Source organism: Balaenoptera musculus, chromosome 1 (genome assembly GCF_009873245.2).
Source record: "Balaenoptera musculus isolate JJ_BM4_2016_0621 chromosome 1, mBalMus1.pri.v3, whole genome shotgun sequence".
In the NCBI taxonomy this organism is placed as follows: domain Eukaryota; kingdom Metazoa; phylum Chordata; class Mammalia; order Artiodactyla; family Balaenopteridae; genus Balaenoptera; species Balaenoptera musculus.
Window position 1 is genome coordinate 160055021 of NC_045785.1, and position 22979 is coordinate 160077999.

General features: G+C 43.9%; 1 protein-coding gene across 1 annotated transcript in view; it reads right to left on the minus strand.

The window, feature by feature from the left end:
• The window catches only part of LOC118903204 (kinesin-like protein KIF28P), a 69859-nt gene that overhangs the window by 25000 nt on the left and 21880 nt on the right, over nt 1-22979 (minus strand). The window contains exons 5-14 of the mRNA XM_036868035.1: nt 19659-19883; nt 17863-18017; nt 14362-14473; nt 12604-12671; nt 10588-10697; nt 8066-8172; nt 6515-6605; nt 5138-5192; nt 3430-3553; nt 2248-2392 (exon numbers count right to left, since the gene is read on the minus strand). Coding sequence (XP_036723930.1) covers nt 2248-2392; nt 3430-3553; nt 5138-5192; nt 6515-6605; nt 8066-8172; nt 10588-10697; nt 12604-12671; nt 14362-14473; nt 17863-18017; nt 19659-19883 — 1192 coding nt within the window. The remainder of the gene's footprint in view (nt 1-2247; nt 2393-3429; nt 3554-5137; nt 5193-6514; nt 6606-8065; nt 8173-10587; nt 10698-12603; nt 12672-14361; nt 14474-17862; nt 18018-19658; nt 19884-22979) is intronic.

Sequence of the window (22979 nt, forward strand, 5' to 3'; positions counted from 1 at the left end):
TTTATGGTGGGAGATAGTGGAGCATGTTTGAATGTGATAGAATGATCCATGGAGAGCATTTAGTGATGCAGGAGGGTGGGGGGAGGGGGCTCTTCAGAGACAAATGCTTGAGAAGCTGAGAGGGATGGAATCCAGGGGACAGATGGAGAAAATGGGCAAACATATTATGTTCGCCCACCAAGAGAAAGGTAAAAATAAACCCTGTGGTATTGAACTGGAATTGGAGGTATAACTAACTTATGGTTTTACAGAGTAGGTGAAGCTATAATATGTGTGTGGGAACCATGTATCTATATAGCAGTTTGCACACATAGTCCCAGATCTTGATTTATAAATGTCCTTCTCCACCAAAAGGAATCAGGATCCTTGGAGAAATGACTGACACCAGAGCTGGGACTGAGAGCCCACGAAACAAACCTGGAACATTTTTTGATGCCAGAAAGTAGGCTAGTGTTTAAAGAATGAGGAGGAATGTCAGGAAGACACAGAATCCAGCTTGAAGGGGCTCCCACTGGCCAAATCCAGGACCGTTTGCACATCAAAATGAATTATGAAAGCAACAGATCATAACTTATGGAGTAAAACAGGACTCTGAGTTCACAGTGACATAAATAAATGAATAAACAAATAAATAGGAGAGAAAACATTTCTTATAGTAACATTGTTTCAAATAAAGGTAGAAAAAATGGTGGAGCTAGAAATTCACCATTTGACAAAAATCATACTAATCATCCAATGATCAAAGGCTGATAAAATTAGTGGATGAAAGTGTGATGAGGTATGGGATATCTACATATCAAAGTCTCTCCCCATAAAATATTTATTAATTAAAAAGATAGGATTAGTCAGTTTACCGTGGAGAAACCTGGCAGACACCCCCTTAACCAAGTGATCACAAAAAATGGACAACCTGACACCATGTGCCTTCTGATGTGAGGCACAGAGGCTACAACATCACTTTGCTGGCATTCCTGCCAAAAATGTATCACCCCAATCCCATCAGGAGGAAACATAATAAAAGCCCAAACAAAGGAACATTGTACAAAGTGATTGGCCTTTACTCTTCAAAAATGTCAAGGTCCTGAAAGACAAAAACAGACCTGGTGAATTGTTCCAGATTTAAAGAGACCAAAGAGACATGACAACTAAACGGGGTCCTGGATTGGACCCTGGATCCAAAAAATTTTTTATAAAGGAAATTATTGAACCAATTAGTTAAATATGAGCAAAATTCATAGATTAAATATTAGTATTATATTGATCTTAATTTTCTGATATTGATAATTATACTGTAGTTTTGCAAGAGAATAATGTTCTTTTCCTTAGGAAGTATACAATGTAGTATTTAAGGATAAAGGAGCATCATGTCTGCAACTTACTCTGAAATGGTTCAGGAAAAAAATTATATATATATGTGTACATATATATATATACACACACATATACATATATAATAAAGCAAATGTAGTAAAATATTTAAACAGGAAATCTGAGCAGAGTGTGTTTGAGAGTTCAGTGCACTACTCTTGAAACTTTTCTGTACCTTTCAAGAAATGTCAGAGTTAAGAATAACCCACAAAATGCTTGCCCACCTTGGCAAGGGGCTCCAGAGAACTGGGGCTAAAGGCGTCTGAGCTCGGAGACAGGCTGGCTGACTCTTGGCCTAGATGCTTTGGAAAGTGTGCCCATGAGAGGGCCACATGGTGACCACAGAAGAAAAGGTTTCAGGGGCAAAAGGGAGAGCTGTCAAGAAGTCATACAAAGCATGGAAATGGGGCCAAAGGATGAATTCCCTTTCCTAGCAGAGCCCGTGTAAGGAGCTTCTGGTCCCCCAGGGGGCTGCACAGGGGGCAGGGGGTACCCTCAATACTGACTACTGATTAGGGCCAGACTCTGAGCCGTTAGATGTTAATTTACAGAAGACTGTAAATTTAGAAGACTGGCACCCTGAAATGAATTTTTGTCCAGGAGAAGATTATCACCCTGAAGGCATGAATTAGCTCTGCCGGACCCAGCAATCCCATTTCAGCATCCTCCTATCCCAGTGTTGCATCCACTCTCTACTCCTCTAAACAAATCTTCGACGTGTGCTCACTCTGTATGAAAATCATACCTTAACTTTCTAAACATTGTATTTTGACACAATAAAAGATTATTTCTTAAGGAAAGCAGGAGAGCACACAGTGAAAGCAGCTGCTTTCACATCCACCCATGGAAAATGCCAGCAGTCAGGCCCAGGCTGCTCACCGAGCTTGTCCACACTCACTCCCTCCGAAGCCGCTCTCTCCAGCTGGAAAAAGTCATAATCAAATCTGCTCAAGTCCTCACTGCCTCGCTCTGAAGGAAACCCGATGTAGAGGTAGGCGCTGTTGGATCCCAAAATAAGTCGGTCCTAGGGAGGAGAGAGTGGGCTCAGAGGGAAGAGGCCAGAGGAAGTGAGGTCAGCCTGCTCCTCTGTGTAAATCCTGAGACCCTGTGAATCCCCCAAACAGGGAAGAGACCCATAAACGAGGAGGGAAGAGGGGACCTCTTGCTTTTTCGTGCTTTCACTGACTCCTTCCTTTATTCCACACTCTCCACCAGGCGCTGAGAGTCGGTGGGGACCAGGCAGACCCACCCCCCCTCCGGGACTTGATGAACTAACGATGTAACCACAGCGATGTAATCACAGAGCGTGCGGGATGCTGGGAGGAAAAGGGCGGGCTTTCCGCGGAGTGAATGGGGCCTAATTTACACTGGGGATTAGAGAAGACCTCTTGGAAGGTGCACTATTTAAGGTGACACTTCACGTGTGTAAAGTTTCGGAGAGGCTGAGAAGGCCGCTGCCCACCAGAGCCTGGCACGTTTTGAGCATCCAAGGGGTCGTGTGACCGAGGGAAGCCCAGGCAGAGCAGTGAGGCCAGAGAGGCAGGAGATGGGCCGGCTCCCTCGGGTGTCCTAAAAGGGAGGTCATCGAAGGATTTCCGAGAAAGGGGTGGCCTGCTGCAGTGTGCTTGTCTAAAAGGCTCTCTGTGGCTACAGGCGGAAAAGGGACTGGAGAGGGGCCTGGAGCCCCTGTGCTGCTGGGACTCGGGCCGGGGTGGTGGCAGGAGACGGGGAGAGCCCGGTGTTGGCAAGGTGCTGGCAGTCCCTCTTCATGGCAGGTTTTAAAAATCTAAAATGTCATACAGGGCTTAGAGCTGGAAGGATTTTGGCGATCACCTAGTTCACCCCTCTCTGCTTTATAGGCGAGGTCCAAGGAGGTGAAGTGACTTCCCCAGGACACACGGGGAGTTAATCTCAGGTCTCCTGAGCCCACAGCTGTGACCTTGTCATCACTGTGACACGGTAGCAGAGGGACATGAGGGCCTTAGCTCCCAGCACTGCCTACCTCCCTCCAGCTCTCTCGGACAAACTTAGGAAACCCTGTGGCTCCACAGGAGAGTTTACCAAATGCTGCAGCTTCGTCTTGGTCGTGATGGGCACCCCGTTAACGATGACCTTGCATTTGCCGTGTGGAGTCACCGTCACCTTACCATCCGAATTTGTGAAGGAAGCGTGTTTATCTGAAATTCTAAAAGGATAAGACTGTGTCTAAGAGACCAAATAAATTACAATTTTAGTGAACAGTTTAGATCGTTCTTTCTCATTTGCACAATCAGATAAGCCCTACAGCTGCCAAGGAAGCCCTGTGGGGCTCCTGTGTGCTGGCTCAGTGGGTGGAGATGGAGAGGTGGGTGCGAGGGAACCTGCCTCCAGCGGGGAGATGACAAAGCTATCATTTCTTAGTAGAACCACCCCTCCTCCACCCCCATACTAGAGCCCCGAGAAGTGTGAGGAGCCAGGAGACCCAGGGTCAAGCTAGAGCCCGCAGGGATGCACAGGCCGGTAGGACTGAGAGGAGGGGAAATGGAAAGAAAGGTGTTTCAGAAGAGACACTTGGGAAGGTGACTTAATAATGCGCCCACATATTGCTGAGAAGTTTAGGTCTGGTTCTTGGTCTTTATCTATACAAATCCAGACCTGAGATGTTACAGGATTTGGGGTCAGTATCAGAGGTGTCAGATTGGCTGCCCAACAGACGTCATCTCTGTGCCCTGAATGACCGGCTTCCTGGCTGTTCTGGAATGTTCCTGGACTCCTTGGCTGTCATGGAATGTTCGGGAAGTCAAGACACGCAACAACCACCCGGAGCCCTTGTTGGCCTGGGGCTCAGGGGTCCTGTGGGAAGGTTTGACCCTCAGCTCATCTGGAGTTCAGCCTTTCCAGACCTGTGTGTTAGACTAGGGTTGCTGCAAGAAGTGGTCTGGAAAGGGAGATGAGGGGGTCCCCAGGAAGAATCAGGGCAAAGGGCCTGGAGGCCAGCGGTCAGGATGAGTTAGTGCCCACTGGTCCCCCGCCTCCCCTCTCCACCCCCCTCCCAGCCACCAACACACACACACACACACACACACACACACAGGCCCCGGGCGGGCTCAGGAGGGCTGAGGTATGTCGGGGGGACTGGTCAGTAAGGTCCCTCTTTGTAGGGGCTGACTGAGTCTATTGGCTGGAAATCTGTGGGCAGTCAGGACACAGTGGTCCTGGAAGAGGGAGAGAAACCCTGGAGCCGCAGCCTCCCCAGGAGAGAGGCCCCACTGTGAGTTTACGAACCCGCCTTGGGGTTCCACAGGGGCTCCTGCGGGGGTCCTGTGGGGTCCTCAGGGAGGGGATCAGCTCAAAGTCTGGGCTTTGCCTTAGTCCGGTTGGTGAGGGCTCTGGGCACAGTGATCCGAGGACGTTTTGCTCTTGGTGGTGGGACCACAAAAGGCATGGGCCACCCGTAGGGGGCCTGTCCTCCTAACTCTCTTCACTTCCTGCCCGATCTACTCATGTCCACTTGTGGAGAATTATTCCCTTTCTCCCAAGCTCAGAGCCAAGGAAACAAAGTGAGCGCGGCACAAGGGATTTCGGTGACAGAAGAAAACCCTCTGAAGGTGATTTTCCATAAGCGTTAGAGTGGGTCCTGAGGAAGGTCTGGTCATATCTTGTCCTTGGTTGTCCGGCAGGGTCTGTGGCCTGGCCTGACGACAACTAGATGAATTCTGAGGGTCTCCTCTGGATGCAGTGGTCCCAATTCTCTAATGCTGGACAGAGGTGCTGGGTCACGTCAACTTACCCCAAACCTTGAAGAGTGATGGCATTTGAAGCTGCCTGACCAGCATCACACGAACCTGAAAAGAATTAAGGTAAGTTGTTTTCAAATTTTTTCAGGATTTGACATTAGTAAGTTAACATGTTTGATGTTTGGGAAGTGCCATTTCCTCTCCAATTAGATCATGTGGAGGGATTTTTTCACTGCGATTTTCAGTCATGATGGTACATGGACATCACCTTGCCTTGAGGATAACTGTTCTACTTTCTACCTTTTTGTGATGTCCCTAACTTTTTGTTTGTTTGTTTAGGAAAATATTTTTTATTTAAGAATGTGTCATTTATGTTAACATTTAATGGATTTATTATTGTTATTTTAAATGAATTTTTATTAATTTTTATTGGAGTGTAATTGATTTACAATGTTGTGTTAGTTTCAGATGTACAGCAAAGCGAATCAGTTATACATATAAGTATATCCACTCATTTTTAGATTCTTTTCCCATATAGGTCATTACAGAGTATTGCGTAGAGTTCCCTGTGCTATACAGCAGGTTCTTATTAGTTATCTATTTTATATATAGTAGTGAGTATATGTCAACCCCAATGTCTCAATTTCCTAACTCTTTTAAAGTTCTACCTTCTTCATGGGAATTCTGGAAGAAGAAGCTGTTGCATCTGGGCCTTAGGAGACCCACTGAAGCCTGGCCACAGGGAAGGCCCTGGTCTGTGAAGCTCTGTTTCTGTCCAGTGACTGAGTCCAAGGACAGTGCTGGGATCATCACACCAGCCTCCTGGTGCTGCCCCCTCATCCAGCCCCCACTGCCGCCCTGCATGAGCCTCTCCTGTCCTGCGTGTGCACAGGGCTAGGGTGGGAAAGCCAGATGGGACTAAATACGGGTGCCATTTTCCAGTGGATGAATGCATCAACAAAATGTGGTACACGCATACAATAGAATATTGTTCAGCCTTAAAAAGGGAGGAAATCCTGACACAGGCTTCAACATGGATGAGCCTGGAAGACATTATGCTAAGTGAAGTAAGCCGGACACAAAAGGACAAATACTGTAAGATTGCACTTATACAAAGTACCTGGAATAGTCAAATTCATAGAGACAGGAGGTAGAATGGTGGTTGCCAGGGGCTGGGGGAGGGGCTAATGAGGAATTATTGCATAAAGGGGACAGAGTTTCAGTTTGGGAAGACAGAATCAATCTGCAGATGAGTGCAGGTGAGGGTTGCACAATGATGCAAAGGCACTTAATGCCAATGAACTGTACACTCAAAGATGGTTAACATGGTGAATTTTCTGTTATGTGTATTTTACCACAAAAAAAAATCTAAAAGAAAAGAGGGGCAAGAAGCATGAGCATGATCAGGGCGGGTCTAGAGGAGTGAGTACCAGCTTCAATGAAGTACTTGAGAACCCCCGTGAGCTGCGGGTCTTCATTGACGTTGAGAAGGTGCGGGAAGGTCTTCATCATCTGTTGCTCCTGGAGGAGAAACAGAGAGAGGGTTTCCTCACCACACAGGGCAGCACAGCACAGACGGCAACGTTCCTTCCTCTCCACTGCTCCTCAGAGCCATTTGTCTGTGCATCCCGTCAACTCACCCCATAAAGCAAACCCAGAGGAGGAAAGTGTGACCAGGGGCTTCACTGACAGGGCGGGTGCGATCCCGGCAGGTCAGCGGTTGGGGGCCTGCATTCACCCCGTCAGGACTGTTGCAAAGCACAGCCGATTTCCGACTCTGTTCACCATTCCCAGCTGCTCTTGCATGGTTCCCTGCACTTTGGTTTCTACCCCTGCCATTTCTTCAGGCCCCCGGCATCCCCAGCTGTCAGGAGGCCCCATTCTGGTGCCCCACCTGGGTAATTCTTCCCAGGTTCCACTAAACCACCTGCCCTACATCTCATTCCCCCAAGTCCTTTGGCGAGCTCATCACCCCTCAGGTGTTGATGGCAAAATGGGGCCTATTGCATCGCCCTCTCTTGGTTACCAAAATGCACTTCATTTTTTAATACAGGTATTGATTGGTATTGCGGTTATAGAGGTTTGATAGTCAAACAGAACTGGAATAAGCTATGCAGGCACAAGGAAAGCTTTTCAATCCTGAAGTTCTCATAAAGAGTAAAGAGGATGAGAGTCCTTCTGGTTCTAACTGACCATACAGAACAGAGTCCTAGCTCTTCACTCTGGATCCTACTTGACCCCTGCAGCCAAGAGGCACAAACCCAGGTACCCCTTGCGCAGGATGGTACTTTCCTGGCCCTTCTGGCCGCTGGGTGCAGCCATATTACACCCACACCTCTAGAGCTCCTGGACCCTAACTTAACCTGACCCCCGCTGCCACAGACCTCCTCCCGACTCCACTCCTTCCGCCTGAGGCTCACATCTGTTCTGGCGTCATGAGCCCTTTGGAATCTGGACTGGACCCCTCCCACCACTTCTAAAGTCCTCCAGGGCTGGCCCATGACTTTGGAGTTTGTCCAGAGCCTCGTGGCTTTGGGGAGGAAGGTCATGGGAGGCAGAGAGGACAACTCCCTGGCCCAGGTACGAAGTCCACACCCCAGCCCATTTATGATCTGGAATTGGAGGTGAATGCCAGATACGTGGTTCAGGGTCACAACTCATAGACCCCAGAAGACAATCATATTCCTCAGATCCTCCCCAAATTCTAATTATCCACAGCTTTGAATTCTATCCTCAGCCTCATGGCCTCTTTGCTTCCTTCCCTTTCATGCCCTGTCATTCTCTTCCCAACTCTGCCAATAATTTAATTAAAAGTCATACGTCACAGATAACATGTCACATTCACATATTATACATAATACACCTCACCCCGATTGTCCACCTGGCATCACCCCAGGCATTGGCACATGTCTGGGTAAGGGGCAAGGCCACCCACCCCCCGCCAGGTTGTCAGCCTCGGTAGGTGGAGGTGGTGAGCTCACCTGGGCAATGGCCACGAAGTGCTGCTGCCATTCGCTCCGGGCCTGCTCCAGCTGGTGCGCCCAGCTCATCTGATCAGTGGGAGGCCTGAGCCAACAGGCTGGCAGCTCTGGAAGGAGGGAGATACTTTAAGCAACTTAAGGCCAATTTAAGGTCTGCAGTGTCAAAGGTGAGGCACAGAATGTCTCAGTCAAAACATGGCACTCTCAGCAGGAGTGGGAAATAGAACTGCACTGATTGCACTTGGCAAGTTCTATAAAGACTACGATCTTCACAGCAGCACTATTCACAGTAGTCAAGACGTGGAAGCAACCGAAGTGTCCCTCCGCAGATGAATGGATAAAGAAGATGTGGTACATATATACAATGGAAGGTTAGCCAAAACAAAGAATGAAATCATGCCATTTGCAGCAACATGGATGGACCTAGAGATTATCATACTAAGTGAAGTAAGTCAGAGAAAGACAAATACCATACAATATCACTTATATGTGGAATCTAAAAAAATGGCACAAATGAGCTTATTTACAAAATAGAAACAGACTCACAGACATAGAAAACAAACTTATGGTTACCAAAGGGGATAGCTGGGAGGTGGGAGGGGGAAAAACTAGGAGTTTGGGATGAACATATACACACTACTATATATAAAATAGATAAACAACAGGGACCTACTGCACAGCACAGGGAACTATACTCAGTGTCTTGTAATAACCTATATGGGAAAAAAATCTGAAAAATAATATATATATGTATGTGTAGGTGTATAATTGAATCACTTTGCTGTATATTTGAAACTAACACAGGGCTGCCCTGGTGGCACAGTGGTTAAGAATCCGCCTGCCAATGCAGGGGACACGGGTTCAAGCCCTGGTCCGGGAAGATCCCACATGCCGTAGAGCAACTAAGCCCGTGTGCCACAACTACTGAGCCTGCGCTCTAGAGCCCGCGAGTCACAACAACTGAGCCTGTGCTCTAGAGCCCGCGAGTCACAACTACTGAGCCCACATGCCTAGAGCTCATGCTCTGCAACAAGAGATGCCACCCAGCGCACCACAACAAAGAGTAGCCCTCGCTTGCAGCAACTAGAGAAAGCCTGTGCGCAGCAACGAAGACCCAACATGGCCAAAAATAAATAAATAAATAAATTTAAAAAAAGAAACTAACACAACATGGTAAATGAACTATACTTCAATAATTAAAAAAAAAAAGACTAGGATCACCTCTTAATTCATAGCAAACTAGAGCAAGGAGGTCCTTTGTAGGCGGAGCACTGAAGCTCAACAATTGTTTTTTTAATCATGTGGGCATGTGAGAGCATTTCAGGGTATTCCTGTAAAGTCAGGGGATTCAGGAAGAATCAAAGATTTATCTTACCTTGTTTTTCATGTGCTCCATGTCTGTGCTTATGAATAATGGGAATTAGATGCTATATTTAGGTATCTAATCCGCATGTCCGGATTTTAGAGGTACGGAGATTTGTGACAGAGCAGAGTCATGCCTGGACCAGACGTGGGCACAGCCTCTAATCTAGGAGGTGCTTTGTTGAGGCTGAAGCCTTAGTGAGTCAGGACTTGGGAACCCAGAGATATGCCAGGTGGTGCCAACCTGCCCTCGAGCGGAACATCCATGGGGGCAGCCAGGTGTGTGCATGTGGGAGCAGGTTGTGGTCGGGAAGTGTTGCCGCTGCCAGACGGAGAGCCCGTGTGGCACGAGGGAGCCCGGCCGGGCGAGGGGAACGGCTACCAAGGGCCGGACGATGACAGTGGGGCACACTCCACTGAGAGCACTGAGCGCAGGGCTTTCAGACCTTCTGTTCTGGCTGTTTTGATGCTGAACACTTTTACCAGTTCTACTTCAACAGTTTTATATTTTGCCCTTTCCATCCATACCATTCTAAATTGTTCACGGGCATAAAATTACACACACCCCATGCTGCCATGCTGAAATCTCAGGCCTTCACTCAAAGCAGTGGTCCTCAATAACTGCACAGTGGGCCGCCTTAAGGTGGGCGCTTTAAGAACCACTGCTGCCCCCGGGATGGATTAATTGGTCCAGGTGGCGCACAGTCACCAGGTGACTGTAACATGCAGCCGGGGCTGAGCAGAGTCTTAGAAGAGGGTGCTGGGGCTAGTGCTTCTTAGCTCCAAACATCACTTAACTGCATGAGGCCATCAGCCGAATAAACGCCATACGGCCACCGTCCAAATCTGGTAAGGAAAAAGTAGTCCCGGTGGAAAGAATAACCTCAAAATAAAAATGGCAATTAAAAAAATGAGATTAAAATGACCATTTAAAAAGGACAGGGCCATTATTTCTTATAACTGCTGTGAATCTACATTCAGGCCAAAATGTCCTGGACAAAGGCCCAGGGGTGCCCCAACCTGCCCTAGGGCTCCCCTAAGACTCTACCCAGGGGTTGGCCCCCAGGCCTGGGCCTGGCCACGGCCCCTCCCTTCCTCCCTCCCGCTCCCAGCCTCCTGGCTCCTGGCTTGGACCCGCGCTAACTCTTGACTCGGTTTACCTGCCATTCTGGAGTTTCCACGTCCAAGCAGCAGTTTGTTGTTCTCTGCCCTGGACTCTCTCATCAGGGTCGAGGTGTTGACCACGGCTTTGTTCCGGATCTTCTTAGCCCTGTGCAAAGGTGGACACACAACCAGGCCCTGGACCTTTTGCAGTTGGAGCAGTACCACCAGATCACTGTCTGGAAACTGGGCTCTGGTCTCAGAAGGTCAAAGTGGGAGCCTTTCATGCCCAAGTGATTCGAAACTCCACCGTGTAAGGTTCCAGTAAACCATGGAGACCAGAAGGGACTCAGAGATATGCATGGTTCAAATAAACAGGAGCGGCCCAGCCGAGGCCTGGAGCCTGCCCGCCATGTGTTCGGGCCCTGAACACACTGCCCCAGCTGGGCTGACTTGGTTAATGAAAAACTCTCTTCAGTCACTGCTGCTGCTGCTGCTATAGGACCACAAACCCTGGAGGCTCCCAGTGACTCTCTGCCATGTGCTCCAGGCCAGCAGTGGGCTTAGAGATTACCTAGTTCACTCCCAGCTAGTGCGGCATGGGGTGTACTCATGCTAAAACATGACTTGCTCTGTATCTGAAATTCAGACTTAACTGGGCGGCTTATATTTTTATTTGCTAAATCTGGCAACCTCACTCCTTTCACTGAGGAAGAGGGTTTCCAAGGCAAAGCCCACAGTCGCACAGTCCACGGCAGATCTGGGCCTGGAGCCCAGGGCCCCTGGGGACCATTTTCTCCTTCCTCTGCATCACGCAGTGTCTCACGTAAAAAGTGCTAGCAACAGATTTACATCTGATAAGCAGAGAGAAAATGAACATTCTAAATATTACTAAATTCAAGATCTGAGTGGTACAGATGCTGGAAGAAAATGTCTACTGGAGTAAGATGATACTGAGACCATGCAGTGAAGAATGAGAATGCAAGTGTTTGTGACTAAAATGCAAGGTCCCCTCCCTGAGAAGAGGCCAAGGGAAGACCAGAAGGACAGGCGATTACTTGGGGACATCATAGCAACTACCATTTTTGAGCTTCAGCCCCATGCCAAGCAGAACTTAGCCAGAAACGGTTCATGAACGATCTCAGGTGGTCTTCACCACACCCAGAGAGTGAGGTATCACCTCCTTCAGCATGTGAGGTCACCGAGGGCCAGCGAGGTTCAGGTCCCATAGCAGGCAGGGCCAGATTCTGACACACAGGCCCGTACCTATTAGAATAGGAACCAAGCCCATTTCACATGCCAGCTGCAGCTGCCTGGAGCACAGGCTGAGAATTCCAAGCTCCTGAATGGAGCTGATGGGAACACTGCAGAGGTGGATTCTCAAATCTGCCACATGAATAGGATGCAGGGGTGGTGGTGGCACGCGGTTTCTACCCCTGGTTAGAGGCTCCTCCACAGCGTCCTGCAGGGGCTAATCGAGTGGGCTTGTTTCCCCGGCCAGTCCGAAGGGAGGGAACCAGCAGTGAGAGCCCCCCTCTACCCGCACAGGGAGGAGGTGCCTGTGACCTGCTGTGTGGGACCTGGAGAAATGAGAAGCAGCTCAGGGAAAGCTGCAGAGCCAGGGCTGGTTCCCAACTTTGGGAGTGCCTCTGACGTGCTCATCTTTATTATTAGCACAAAAATGCCCTGCCTGTCACTATGCTCTACCTGTGTCCCATACGACAGAAGGGGAATCTGTGAATGGTCATGCTATGTGGCAGGAAAATGCAGGGGGACAGATAAGTAACCACATCAGGATTGGGATCAGTGCTTCCTCCCATGGATTTCATCCCACGGCTCCTTCCCCATCCAGGGCTGGAGTGACAGAATGACAGGCTCAGGAGGGTCCTGAGCCCCCAGTTCTACCTCCTTTTATTTGTTTTATTTTCTCTCACTCTTCTCTCACAAATCCTTTTGTTCTTCCTTCTTCTGGACCCCTTCCCAAGACGCCAACCCATCGAGTATAAGGGTACTAGAAGAATTTGCCAGATTTAGAACCTAGAACCACTGTGGATAATAAATATTCATAAACGTACCTTTCAGCATATCTTAATGTTGATAAAGTTTCCTCATAGCAGATGTCAGCCGGACTTATGGCTGCTATCTGTAAAAAATAACCTTTTCAGATTTTGTTTTTCATATAAGGTTTTAGAGCTATTGTTGTCGATATTACACAACTAACAGTCATGGAACATCTTGTAATTTGTGGTACTGTTCAAACTTTACAACTCAGACAGAAAACTCGGGCTTAGAGAAGAATAATGTGCCAAGGTCACTCAGATAATAAATGGCAGAGCTGGGAACCGAACCAGCCCTGACTTGACACGTGTGCAGCTAACCTCTGTTCTACGTGTCCCTCAGCACTGAGTCCCCAGCAGATTTCCTCGGGGATTTAAATGACCGTTGAACACTGGCACTGCAGAGACCAATCAATAAATCATTACTGAGTAGCCACTTGTATGGTTTCAAGTCTGGCTATTGACTTCGGCTTAATTGTTCTAGAATTCAAATGAGAAAACAAACTTTTTGATGAGCTGGAGGTGGGCAGGGTCACTGAGGGTGAACAGGGGGGAGTGTGACTGCCCAGGCAGCAGCTTGTAACTTATGGTCCTGGAGGTCAAGATTCAGAGCATAAGGGTCTGGTGAATAATCCTTTATCTTTGTCCAGCTTTGCAGCTTTTAAAGCTTGTTCATTATATCATCCCATTTAATCACCACAGCAGTATTTCCAAGGCGATATTGTTATCTTCACTTTAGGAAGGAGGAAAAGGAGGTCTCATGGTAAGTATGCTGAAACTGGGATTGGAGCCATGGAGACCCAGGAGCTTGGATGTTGGCTTTGTGGAACCTCTTTTTCATTCGCCTCCTGAGATGACCGGTGACCACTCCCCCAACCTCCCACCCACCACATACTTTTTGCTAAAGCGTCATAACACCTCAGCCAGGGCCTCGTCTTGCAGACCTGGAAGTCATTCTCTCTCCTGGGAGAACTTGCCCACATATGCTCAGGCCTGTTAGATTTGATTTTGTAGTTTAACGTTCAGAGGAGTCTTATGGACCTTCTTTTAGTCCGGGCTCTTGGGGGATGGCCCAGTGAGGCCCACAGGTACTGACAACCAGAAAAACTTTAAACAAAATGTTTGAAAAGAGTTAGGCAAGAATAAATGATAAAGACAGATCCAGCAGCAAGCGTTTCTCTCCTAGTCAGGACGACAGACTGGAGGCCAGTATGAGGCTGGAAGCAGAGCTTGCCCAGTTCTGTTCCTTCCCTAATCTGAAGCTTGAGAGCGGAGCTCCCTGACTTAACACACTGCACACAGTACCACTTGGCAAACTTTCAATAATAGAGTCTGGAGTCTTTTGCTGAGATGACACGATTTGGCTACTCTCCAGGTTAAACACCTGCCCTGTGTCTAAAACAGTCAAAAAATTTTCCAGTCTTGCCATGGAATGACTGCTGACTTATAATAACATGACATTGTTAGTGTTAGTTTTAAAACTGTATTCATTTCTTCCTGATAATAAAAATAATATATATTTCTGTAGAGAACCTGAAAACTACAGAAAAGAGTAAATTAAAAAATCAAAATTAGCAATATAGACACTTTATTCAAACATCGCCATGGAAAGAGCTCCGGGAGTCATGAGATCATAGGTCAGAACGTGCTATATCAATGTAGAGTGCTGTGTTTAGTGGTCCACAGAGAATAACTTTAATAATAATAATAACAACAGCAATAATGACAGCTACATGAGTCTAAACAGTCTAAAATGTGGTAAGAAAATCACTTTACCAAAGTAGTTCTGCTGTTCCCACCCAGAGCTGACTGGAGCAGTTTGGTCAGAACAGAGTCTCTGTAGGGAATGTGCAAGACTTTCTTCCCCATGGCTCCATCAGCCAGAGCACTGAATCAAAAGAAAATATAAAACAACAAAATTTTTTACATGCATCAAGAAGAAATCTGCTTCCCTGTGGATAAGTCAGAAACACCCCTCAAATCCCCTTGTCGACCCCATATACCAGAGACATGACTCTAAGGAATATCCAATAGTTGAGACACCTTCTGTACAAAGATGCTGAAGTTAAGACAGCAGCACAGGCTGCTGGTTCCATCTCCAAGGTCAGCACTGGGGAAATCATAACAGAGAGGGAAGCCCAGATCTGAGGCACTAACACACTAAATCTTTGGAGGAAAACCCAGAGCCTGCAGGCTATTGTAAATTTATGTATAGGGAAGGGTTGTGATCTGAGGAAGAGGGTGGCAGGCTAGCAGGGTGAAGATAGGAATGGAGAGTGGGTTTAAGTCCTTTTCTTGCCTTTCTCTCATACTGCCTTAGGAAGATCCCATAGCATTAGGACCCCATAGGACTACAGCATCAGAGTAACAGTGAATAAGAGAAATAACAGCTCAGTTCCTGCCCTGCTCAGGGCACTATAGAGAAAGTAGTGTTGTCACTGAAGAGAGTGGGGAAGAGGAGGGAGGAAATCCCATCTCTGTGAAATTATAATCACAAACAGAGAAAAGAAATCTAAAAAATTAATCCATCAGATTTAGAAAAGAAACAAAATGAGCATCTAGAAAGGAATAGATATAATAATTGAAATTTAAAACACTATGGATAGGTTCAACAGCAAATTAGACACTGCCATAATGGGAATTAGTGAACCAGATAGTTCAGAAGAAATCCAGGTTGCAGCCTGGAGATATAGAGATGGAAAACAAGAAAGAAAGGTTAGGAGACATGGAAGACAGGGTGAGAAGATTCAGATAGTTTAATTGAAGTTTCAGGAGAGAAAAGAGAAAAAAAATGGGTAGAAGCAATATGTGAGAGATAATGGCTGAGAATTTTCTAGTATTGATGAAAATCACTATCACAGAGCTATGGAGGCTAAAGAATTCCAAGAAGGATAAATAAAGACAAACTGACACTCAAATGCAACATAATGAAATTGGAGAACATCAAAAAAGAAGAGCTTAAAAGCAGGTAGGGAAAAAGATTATCTTCAAGGGAAGAGCAATTAGACCAAGAATAGAAACCAGGAGAATGTTATCTTTAATGAGCTGAAAGAAAATACTGTCCATCCAGAATTATATACTCAACAAAATTATCTTTCAAAAATAAGGTAAAATAAAGACATTTCAACCAAACAAAAATTGAGTTTGCCATCAGCAGATGAACACTAAAAGAAATTCGAAAGAACATACTTCAACCAGAAGGAAATTGATCTTACAGAGCAACTCTGATGTTTAAGAAGGAATGAATAAAAATAATAAAAAAGGAATAAATGTGAATGAACACTAACTGTATAAGACAGTAATGATAATGTCTTTTGGGGTTAAAGAAGAATAGAATTAAAATATATATCAACAATAGCATATGTAAGATGGAGATACTCATATTATCCAGGAATAGGATAAAGTGTTTATTATATTTAGATGTTGACGAACAGATTAAAGAGCCAAGGAACAGTAAGCATATATTGAATTTTGACATATAACAGAAGTAGCATAGAAGATCACTGGGGAAAGGAGAGGCTATTTAGCAAATGATCTGAAAAAATTGGTAATCTATAAGGAAAAAATAACAAAAAGGATGCCCACTTTACACTACTACACACCAACTCCAGATGGATAGGAACTTAAGTATAAATTTTCTTAAACAAGACAAAGAAAATGCAAAAATGCAAAACATAAGCAATAACTTCTGCTCAACAATAGACACCTTTAAAAAAGTGAAAAGTCAAGCTACTGACTGGGAGAAGATATTTACAATACATATACCTGAGAAAAGAGTAATAAAAATAGTTTAAAACGTCTGCAGATCAATCAAAAAGACAATAACTCAATAGAATAATCGGAAAAACATAAGACCAGGTATTTTGAGAGGAAACATATTGCTAATAAGCAAATCAAATGATGCTCAAGCTTGTTAGTAACCAATGTTATCAAGACCATAGTAAAATATGTTTATACCCACTTAATTGGTAAATATCAAGAAATTTGACAATACCAAGCCTTAGAAAAGATGTGGATCAATGGGATATGTTATATATTGTTGCTGGGAATATAAATTGATCCAACTACTTTGGAGAACAATTTGTCACCATCTCGAAAAATAAGGTATTCACACACCTTATATATAAAACCCCAAAATTTCAATTCTTTGTCTATACCAAAAAAACTTTGAAATATTGATACCCAGTGATTTGTACAAGAATGTTCATAGTAGTACTGTTTGTAATAGCAAAAAACAAACAAAAACCTGGAAACAACCAAAATGCCAATTAACATGAGAATGAAGGAATAAATTGTGGCATATTCCCACAATGGAATACTACACAATAATGAAAAAGAAGTAACAACTACTACTGTAACAACATGGATGAATCTCATACACAGAACGTTTAGTAAAAGAACAGAAAATAAATTAACCAGAGCCACACATAACATGGATAGATATTGTTAATAATGTTGAATCTAAAAGCAAACTCTGGGTATGTACTTAAGAGGAATGAATAATTATTTTCCCCTAAGTACATGTACAGGAAAGTTGATAGCAACTTTATTCATAATAGTCAAAACCTGGAAACAAACTAAATGCCCATACAAGAGGAGAATGGATAAATAGTGGTATATTCCTACAATGGAAAACTGCATAGCAATGAAAAACAATTAATAATTGCTAAGTGAAACAGCATGGATTAGTCTCATAGACACAATCCTTAGTGAATGAAGCCAGATGTAAAAGACAATATCCAAAACTCAGAAAACTCAATCTAGGTGGTAATTACATAGATATATACATATATAAAAATCCATTGAGCTGAACATTTAAGATTTGTGCACTTTACTATATGTAATTTATACCTAAGTAACCTTAACAAGGCAAGATCCAGAAAGCAATATAATATTTTACCCTTTTACGAAATTCAAAAATCAGTGCTACTAATAAATAATAATGTGCACAAGCGATAAAACAAGAAATGATAAAAGAAAGAAAGAGGGAAGGAAGTAGGGAGGGAGGGAGATAAACATAAAATTCAATATGGTGGTTACCTCCAAGGGGAGAATAGGAGAGGAATACCAACTGTTTCTTGGGTTGGGTGGTGGTTTTATTAGTGTTTGTTATTTCATTTAAAAGCAATTAATTAGTTTAGAATAAAATCTACAGGAGGGCCAGGAATGAACCAATGATGATAGTGGGTCATGAACCAAGGGTCATGATTAATCTAAATTTTGATATTTGAGTTTATTTTTATGGCACAAATAAATACCTATTCACTGATTATTTACCTGATAACATTTCCTAAATTGGTTAAACTTAAGTTAACTCGTGATCCTTCCCTCAGTCTGTCACCTTCAGATCCTGAAGATTTCTGCCTTTCACTTCCAGCTAAATCCACCAAATTAATACTGGATTGTTTGCTGAGGTCTCTGTCTAGGAAAACCTGTAGGAAAGCAACACAGGTCATGCTATTAGAGTGGTAGCAGACTACACAAGAAGACAATCTATTTCACATTCTAAAATATTTTTTCTAATTGTATTTCACCCTCAAAAAAGATGTAATAAAATTTGCAAGTTAAAATGCCATCCTCTTTATAATAACATTTTACAATAACATTACTAGGCTCAAATGTCTCAGTTGCCCCTTCCCAATTCTGCAAAGCTAATTCCAACGATATATTAGATACCAACTATTGCCCTAGTATTTCTGTGATCAATAAGTATTTTAAATCTACTGTGAAATCTGCAAAATAAGTAACTGTTCAGGATGGTGTAGTCACGTAATAGAAAGAACACTACAGATTCCCTTTCTGTCATGTAACTGAACAAATGATTTAACTTTTCAGAGTTTCAACTTTCTCAGTTGTAAAATAGGGATGATAGCATGTTATTGGGATGTTATGAGGGTAAAAGATAAGAGATGTAATGGTTCTAACCATGTCTGGCATACATTAATAGGTGTTAATATTGTTACTGACACCAATAAACAGAGTAAAATCATTCTTTTCCAGTTAATTTTGTCTCTTGCCTCTAAAATATCAAGTTTAAAAAATAGCAAGGCAAACCATATTTAAAGTTTATGAATTGCAGGAACATTGTAAAATTAAGTGAATAATATTTAAAAGTTTACAAGGTTCTTTAAAATGCAGAATGCTATTTAAACTTCTCAGCATTCCTATGAGGATAACTATTCATCTCATTTTTACAGAACAAGAAACTGAGACTTAGGAAAGGTAAGTTACTTCCCAAAGTTTCAGAGCTGGTAAACAGAGTCATACATGGTCTAGTGTTTTTCCACTATTCCTGGTTAGAGCAGGACAATCTTTATTTATTACTATTTTATCTATTACTAGTGCTGTGGCTTAGGGGATGGAGGTGGTAAAATTGTAGCTAAATGTTTAACCAGGCTTTGTGAATAACCATGTCTGAATCAAATTGTCCATAATTGTAGAGATCACTCGGTGATATCCACCAAGGTGAATGGAGGAGAAAAGTGTGCTCTAGTTTATCAAAGATTCTAGTTAGTGGGGCGTTACATGGATTACCTGATTTCAAAGACTTTATCTTTGTACTTCCAAATATCAGAAAGACACTTCAGTATCTGGTGGTCCCCTAGGCTCATGGATCTGAAAGTTGGGCATTATTATATTGGTGATGCACACAAGGCCTACTAGTAGAATTCTCCATGACAAACCACAGACCCACTCTCATATCTCCACAGTTTGATCAACTTGGGGGTCAAAACCTGTTTCCCAGAGCATGGAATTTACTTGAGGGAAAGCAGTCTTTAGTCCCAGGGGCATTTCTGGGATCTGGTACGTCTTACTGCCACCCCTCTGTTAGTAACGGGCTCACTTAGGCTGGGGTTGGGGGGCATGGATGTCGGGGGAGGGAGGCAAGAAGACAAGTGACTCACTTTCTCCTGCTCCTGACCCTATAGTCTATGTTTGGAAAGAGCCACCTTAATCCATAGATCAAATCTAAAAAGATTCCATAATACTCACCAGCCCATAACGCTACTGGGAACCTTTCCCTGGACCCCTTTGGAGGGAGGTGGGGACAATGGCATCCACTTGAATCTCACCTGCTTGAACTGAATGGTGATGACCATGTGAGACCGGCTGCTGCTGGTGTTCATGTTGGTCGAAGCTGTGGTCCTTATTTTTGTTCCTTGTTCCATCAGTCTTTCAATCTGGGCATAGTTCTCACAAGGCACTGACTTTAGACCATCCACATAAAAGCCCAGTTGTTGGTCTTCCCTTACTTTTAGCCCTCCAGGTTTCTTGGTTTTGGACAGCAAATCTCTTACCTGTGGAAAAAAGAATAAATAATGCAATATTCAGGAAGGCAAGGATTTTTGTTTATTTCACTGTCACAGCTCCTAGAATATATTAAGTGCTCAGTAAATATGTATTGGATAAATGAATAAATGTTTAAGTTCTGTAGGTACCAGACCACCTCATAATTTAAATAAGTAAGGAATAGAGAAATGACAAGCAAGAAAATATGGAAACCTGTTGTAATTAGTGAAATCAGAAGCATATTTTTCTTTAGAAATTCAGTTTTATTATGTTCAAGTACTTAGAGCACTTCAACAAGACTGCGAGGTCCCTGAGGGCAGGGCATGTTTCTTTACTAGGACAGTAAATCCTAACATGGTTCCTGACATGTGGTAGGAACTCAGTGACTGCTTGTGGAGAGGATAGTGTAACTGAAGCTAAGCTAACAAGTAATGTTTAATACACTGAATATGGAGTATTGGCAGAACTGCTTTTGTAGCATGAAAAAACATTTTAGTCGGTATCTACAGTTGTCTGACTTTACATAGGTGATTCTAAAGCTTTTGTGCTTGAAAACATTGTTCTCGGATTATCCTAAACATTCTCCTAGCAATCTTGTTAACTCTTGTAGTTGTTTCACAACTCCTTTGTGAATAATATAAAAATAATGTTCCCACCCTCTTTCTGAATTATCACAAATTTTTTTTTTTTTTCTCCTTTGTGATGAGAACTCTTTTTTTTTTTTTTTTTTTTTTAATTTTTATTTATTTATTTATTTATTTATGGCTGTGTTGAGTCTTCGTTTCTGTGCGAGGGCTTTCTGTAGTTTTGGCAAGTGGGGGCCACTCTTCATCGCGGTGCGCGGGCCTCTCACCATCGCAGGCTCTCCCGTTGCGGAGCACAGGCTGCAGACGCGCAGGCCCAGCAACTGTGGCTCACGGGCCCAGTCGCTCCGCGGCACGCGGGATCCTCCCAGACCAGGGCTCGAACCCGCGCCCCCTGCATCGGCAGGCAGACTCTCAACCACTGCACCACCAGGGAAGCCCCTATCACAAATTTTGTATTACAAAGTAATGAAGTCTTACTTTCCTGAGAACAGTGATAAATGAAACTTAAAATAGTTAAAAGTTAGTAACATTCAAAGTACCTAATGTTCTGCCTAGGTTAAATCATGCTGCAACAAATGCCACCACTGTGAATATCTACTTCCAAGGGAAACTTATTTAACCCAAACAGTATTTGCTACAGCCAAACCTAACAAGAGACTGTGGGTAATTCTTTGGATCTTCTTATTATTGGAGATTTGTGTGATGTCACACTTAGACCATGGTCTCAGGTGAAAGTCAATGTTGTCTCTCCCCCAAAAAAGCCACTTCTGCCAAAGCACAGTAGGTCGAGCTATGGGAGCCTGGTAGAGCCAGAGCCCCTACAGCAGGTAGTTGGTGTTATACGATGCAGGGAGATCTGGGCTGGGAATCTGACCTGAGTTCTTAGTTTTGGTTCTGCCTCCAAAGTGTGAGAGCTTTGGAAAGTCTCTTACATTCCCAGTTTTCTCCTCATAAGAGAAGAGTGATGGATAAAATGGTCTCTAAGATCTCCCCAAGTATTCTGTAGCTTTAAGGCCTAGAGTCAAAGCAAGATCACAGATTGAATTCAGGAAAGCAAATTAGGACAGTGGACAAAAAGGCCAGAGATAAGAAGACATCAGAACGGAGGCAACTCTGCCTTAGATAGGAAGCCTTTTCTATAACTTCCACTGAGTGATTATAAATTGTAGGAAGCGGCATCTAAGGCTGAAGATGTGTCTGAAGAAGGCTTATTAGAAAAAAGGTAAGTAGGTTTATCTAAATGGAATATGGAAGTGCCCAGAGACAAGGGCAGATCCTGGTACCGGATCCTCCAGGTTGTACCTGGAGATTGAATCGATGGTTATCACGAGAACTTCCTCACTCACCTCAGCTCTTGTGAACTCTCCTAAGTCTGTCTCTACCTGGCACTCCTTCAAATATGACTTTGCCGCTAGAGAAATCTTCTAAAACCCCAGTCTGATTCTCTTATTTCCCTGTTTAGAACCCTTCACAGACTCTCCATTGCCTCCCAGACAAAGAGCCTTTGCCTTTTAGCAACTGATGTTTAGCTCCATCTCCGGATGCTTCCCTGTTCTCACCTCCCCACATGCTTCCAGCTCTGGCTACACAGGACCCTCACTGTTCCCTTAAACGCCATGTGCTTTCACGTATCCTTGGACTTATTAAATACGAATCCTCCTGCCTAAAGTGCCCCCCAGCCCTCCTACTGCCTCACCAAACTCATAAATATCTTTCAAGGCCCAGTCTAACTCTGTTGACAAACAACACCAACAATCCCAGGCATTATTAATTCTCTCTCTTTTATGCCTTTCTTTTCACCATTCATGCAGCATATGTAATATATTTTATTACTATTTGCAGTGGATGTTATATCTTCTACGAAACTTCTCCATGGCAGGAATCATGTCTTAGGTTTTATTCATTCTCAGAGTCTAGTATGATGTCTGAAACATGAAAAGTATCTAATAAATGTCCCTTTGTTGAAGTACTGCTGGAAAATACCAGAGACTCATAGAAGGTGAGACATGAAGAAGTATTTAGGATGTCCAATGTCCTTATTTTAGAGATAAGAAAAGAGAACTCCAGAGAGATTATCCTCATTAATAGGTATCAGTAAGGGACCCACAATGTGATGCCATTTCCCCCCCGTTCCTTTCACAAGAACTTCGTAATAAGGGAAGTGAAGTTGTCCTCCTGAAGTTATTGGTATGAAATAAAGGAGCTATACTGTCTCCCAAGCCCATCAACTTGAAAGAAATAGAAACTGAATCTGTGACCTTAACATAATAACCCATTTGAATTTACTATCAACCTTCAACAGTGATAAATGGCTCATGGAAGCATATGAGGAAAAAAATGGATATTTTCTCTCCTTAATATAAAGAGAAAAACACTGACAGATTTATTCCTTCAGTAATATTTATTTAGTAATGATTAAGTGCAAGGCTTTGGGATAGTGCTTGGGGTTACACAAGAAATCTTGGGGTATGAAACTACCCTTAAGAAACTTACAATTATAGATACCTCTGTCAATTT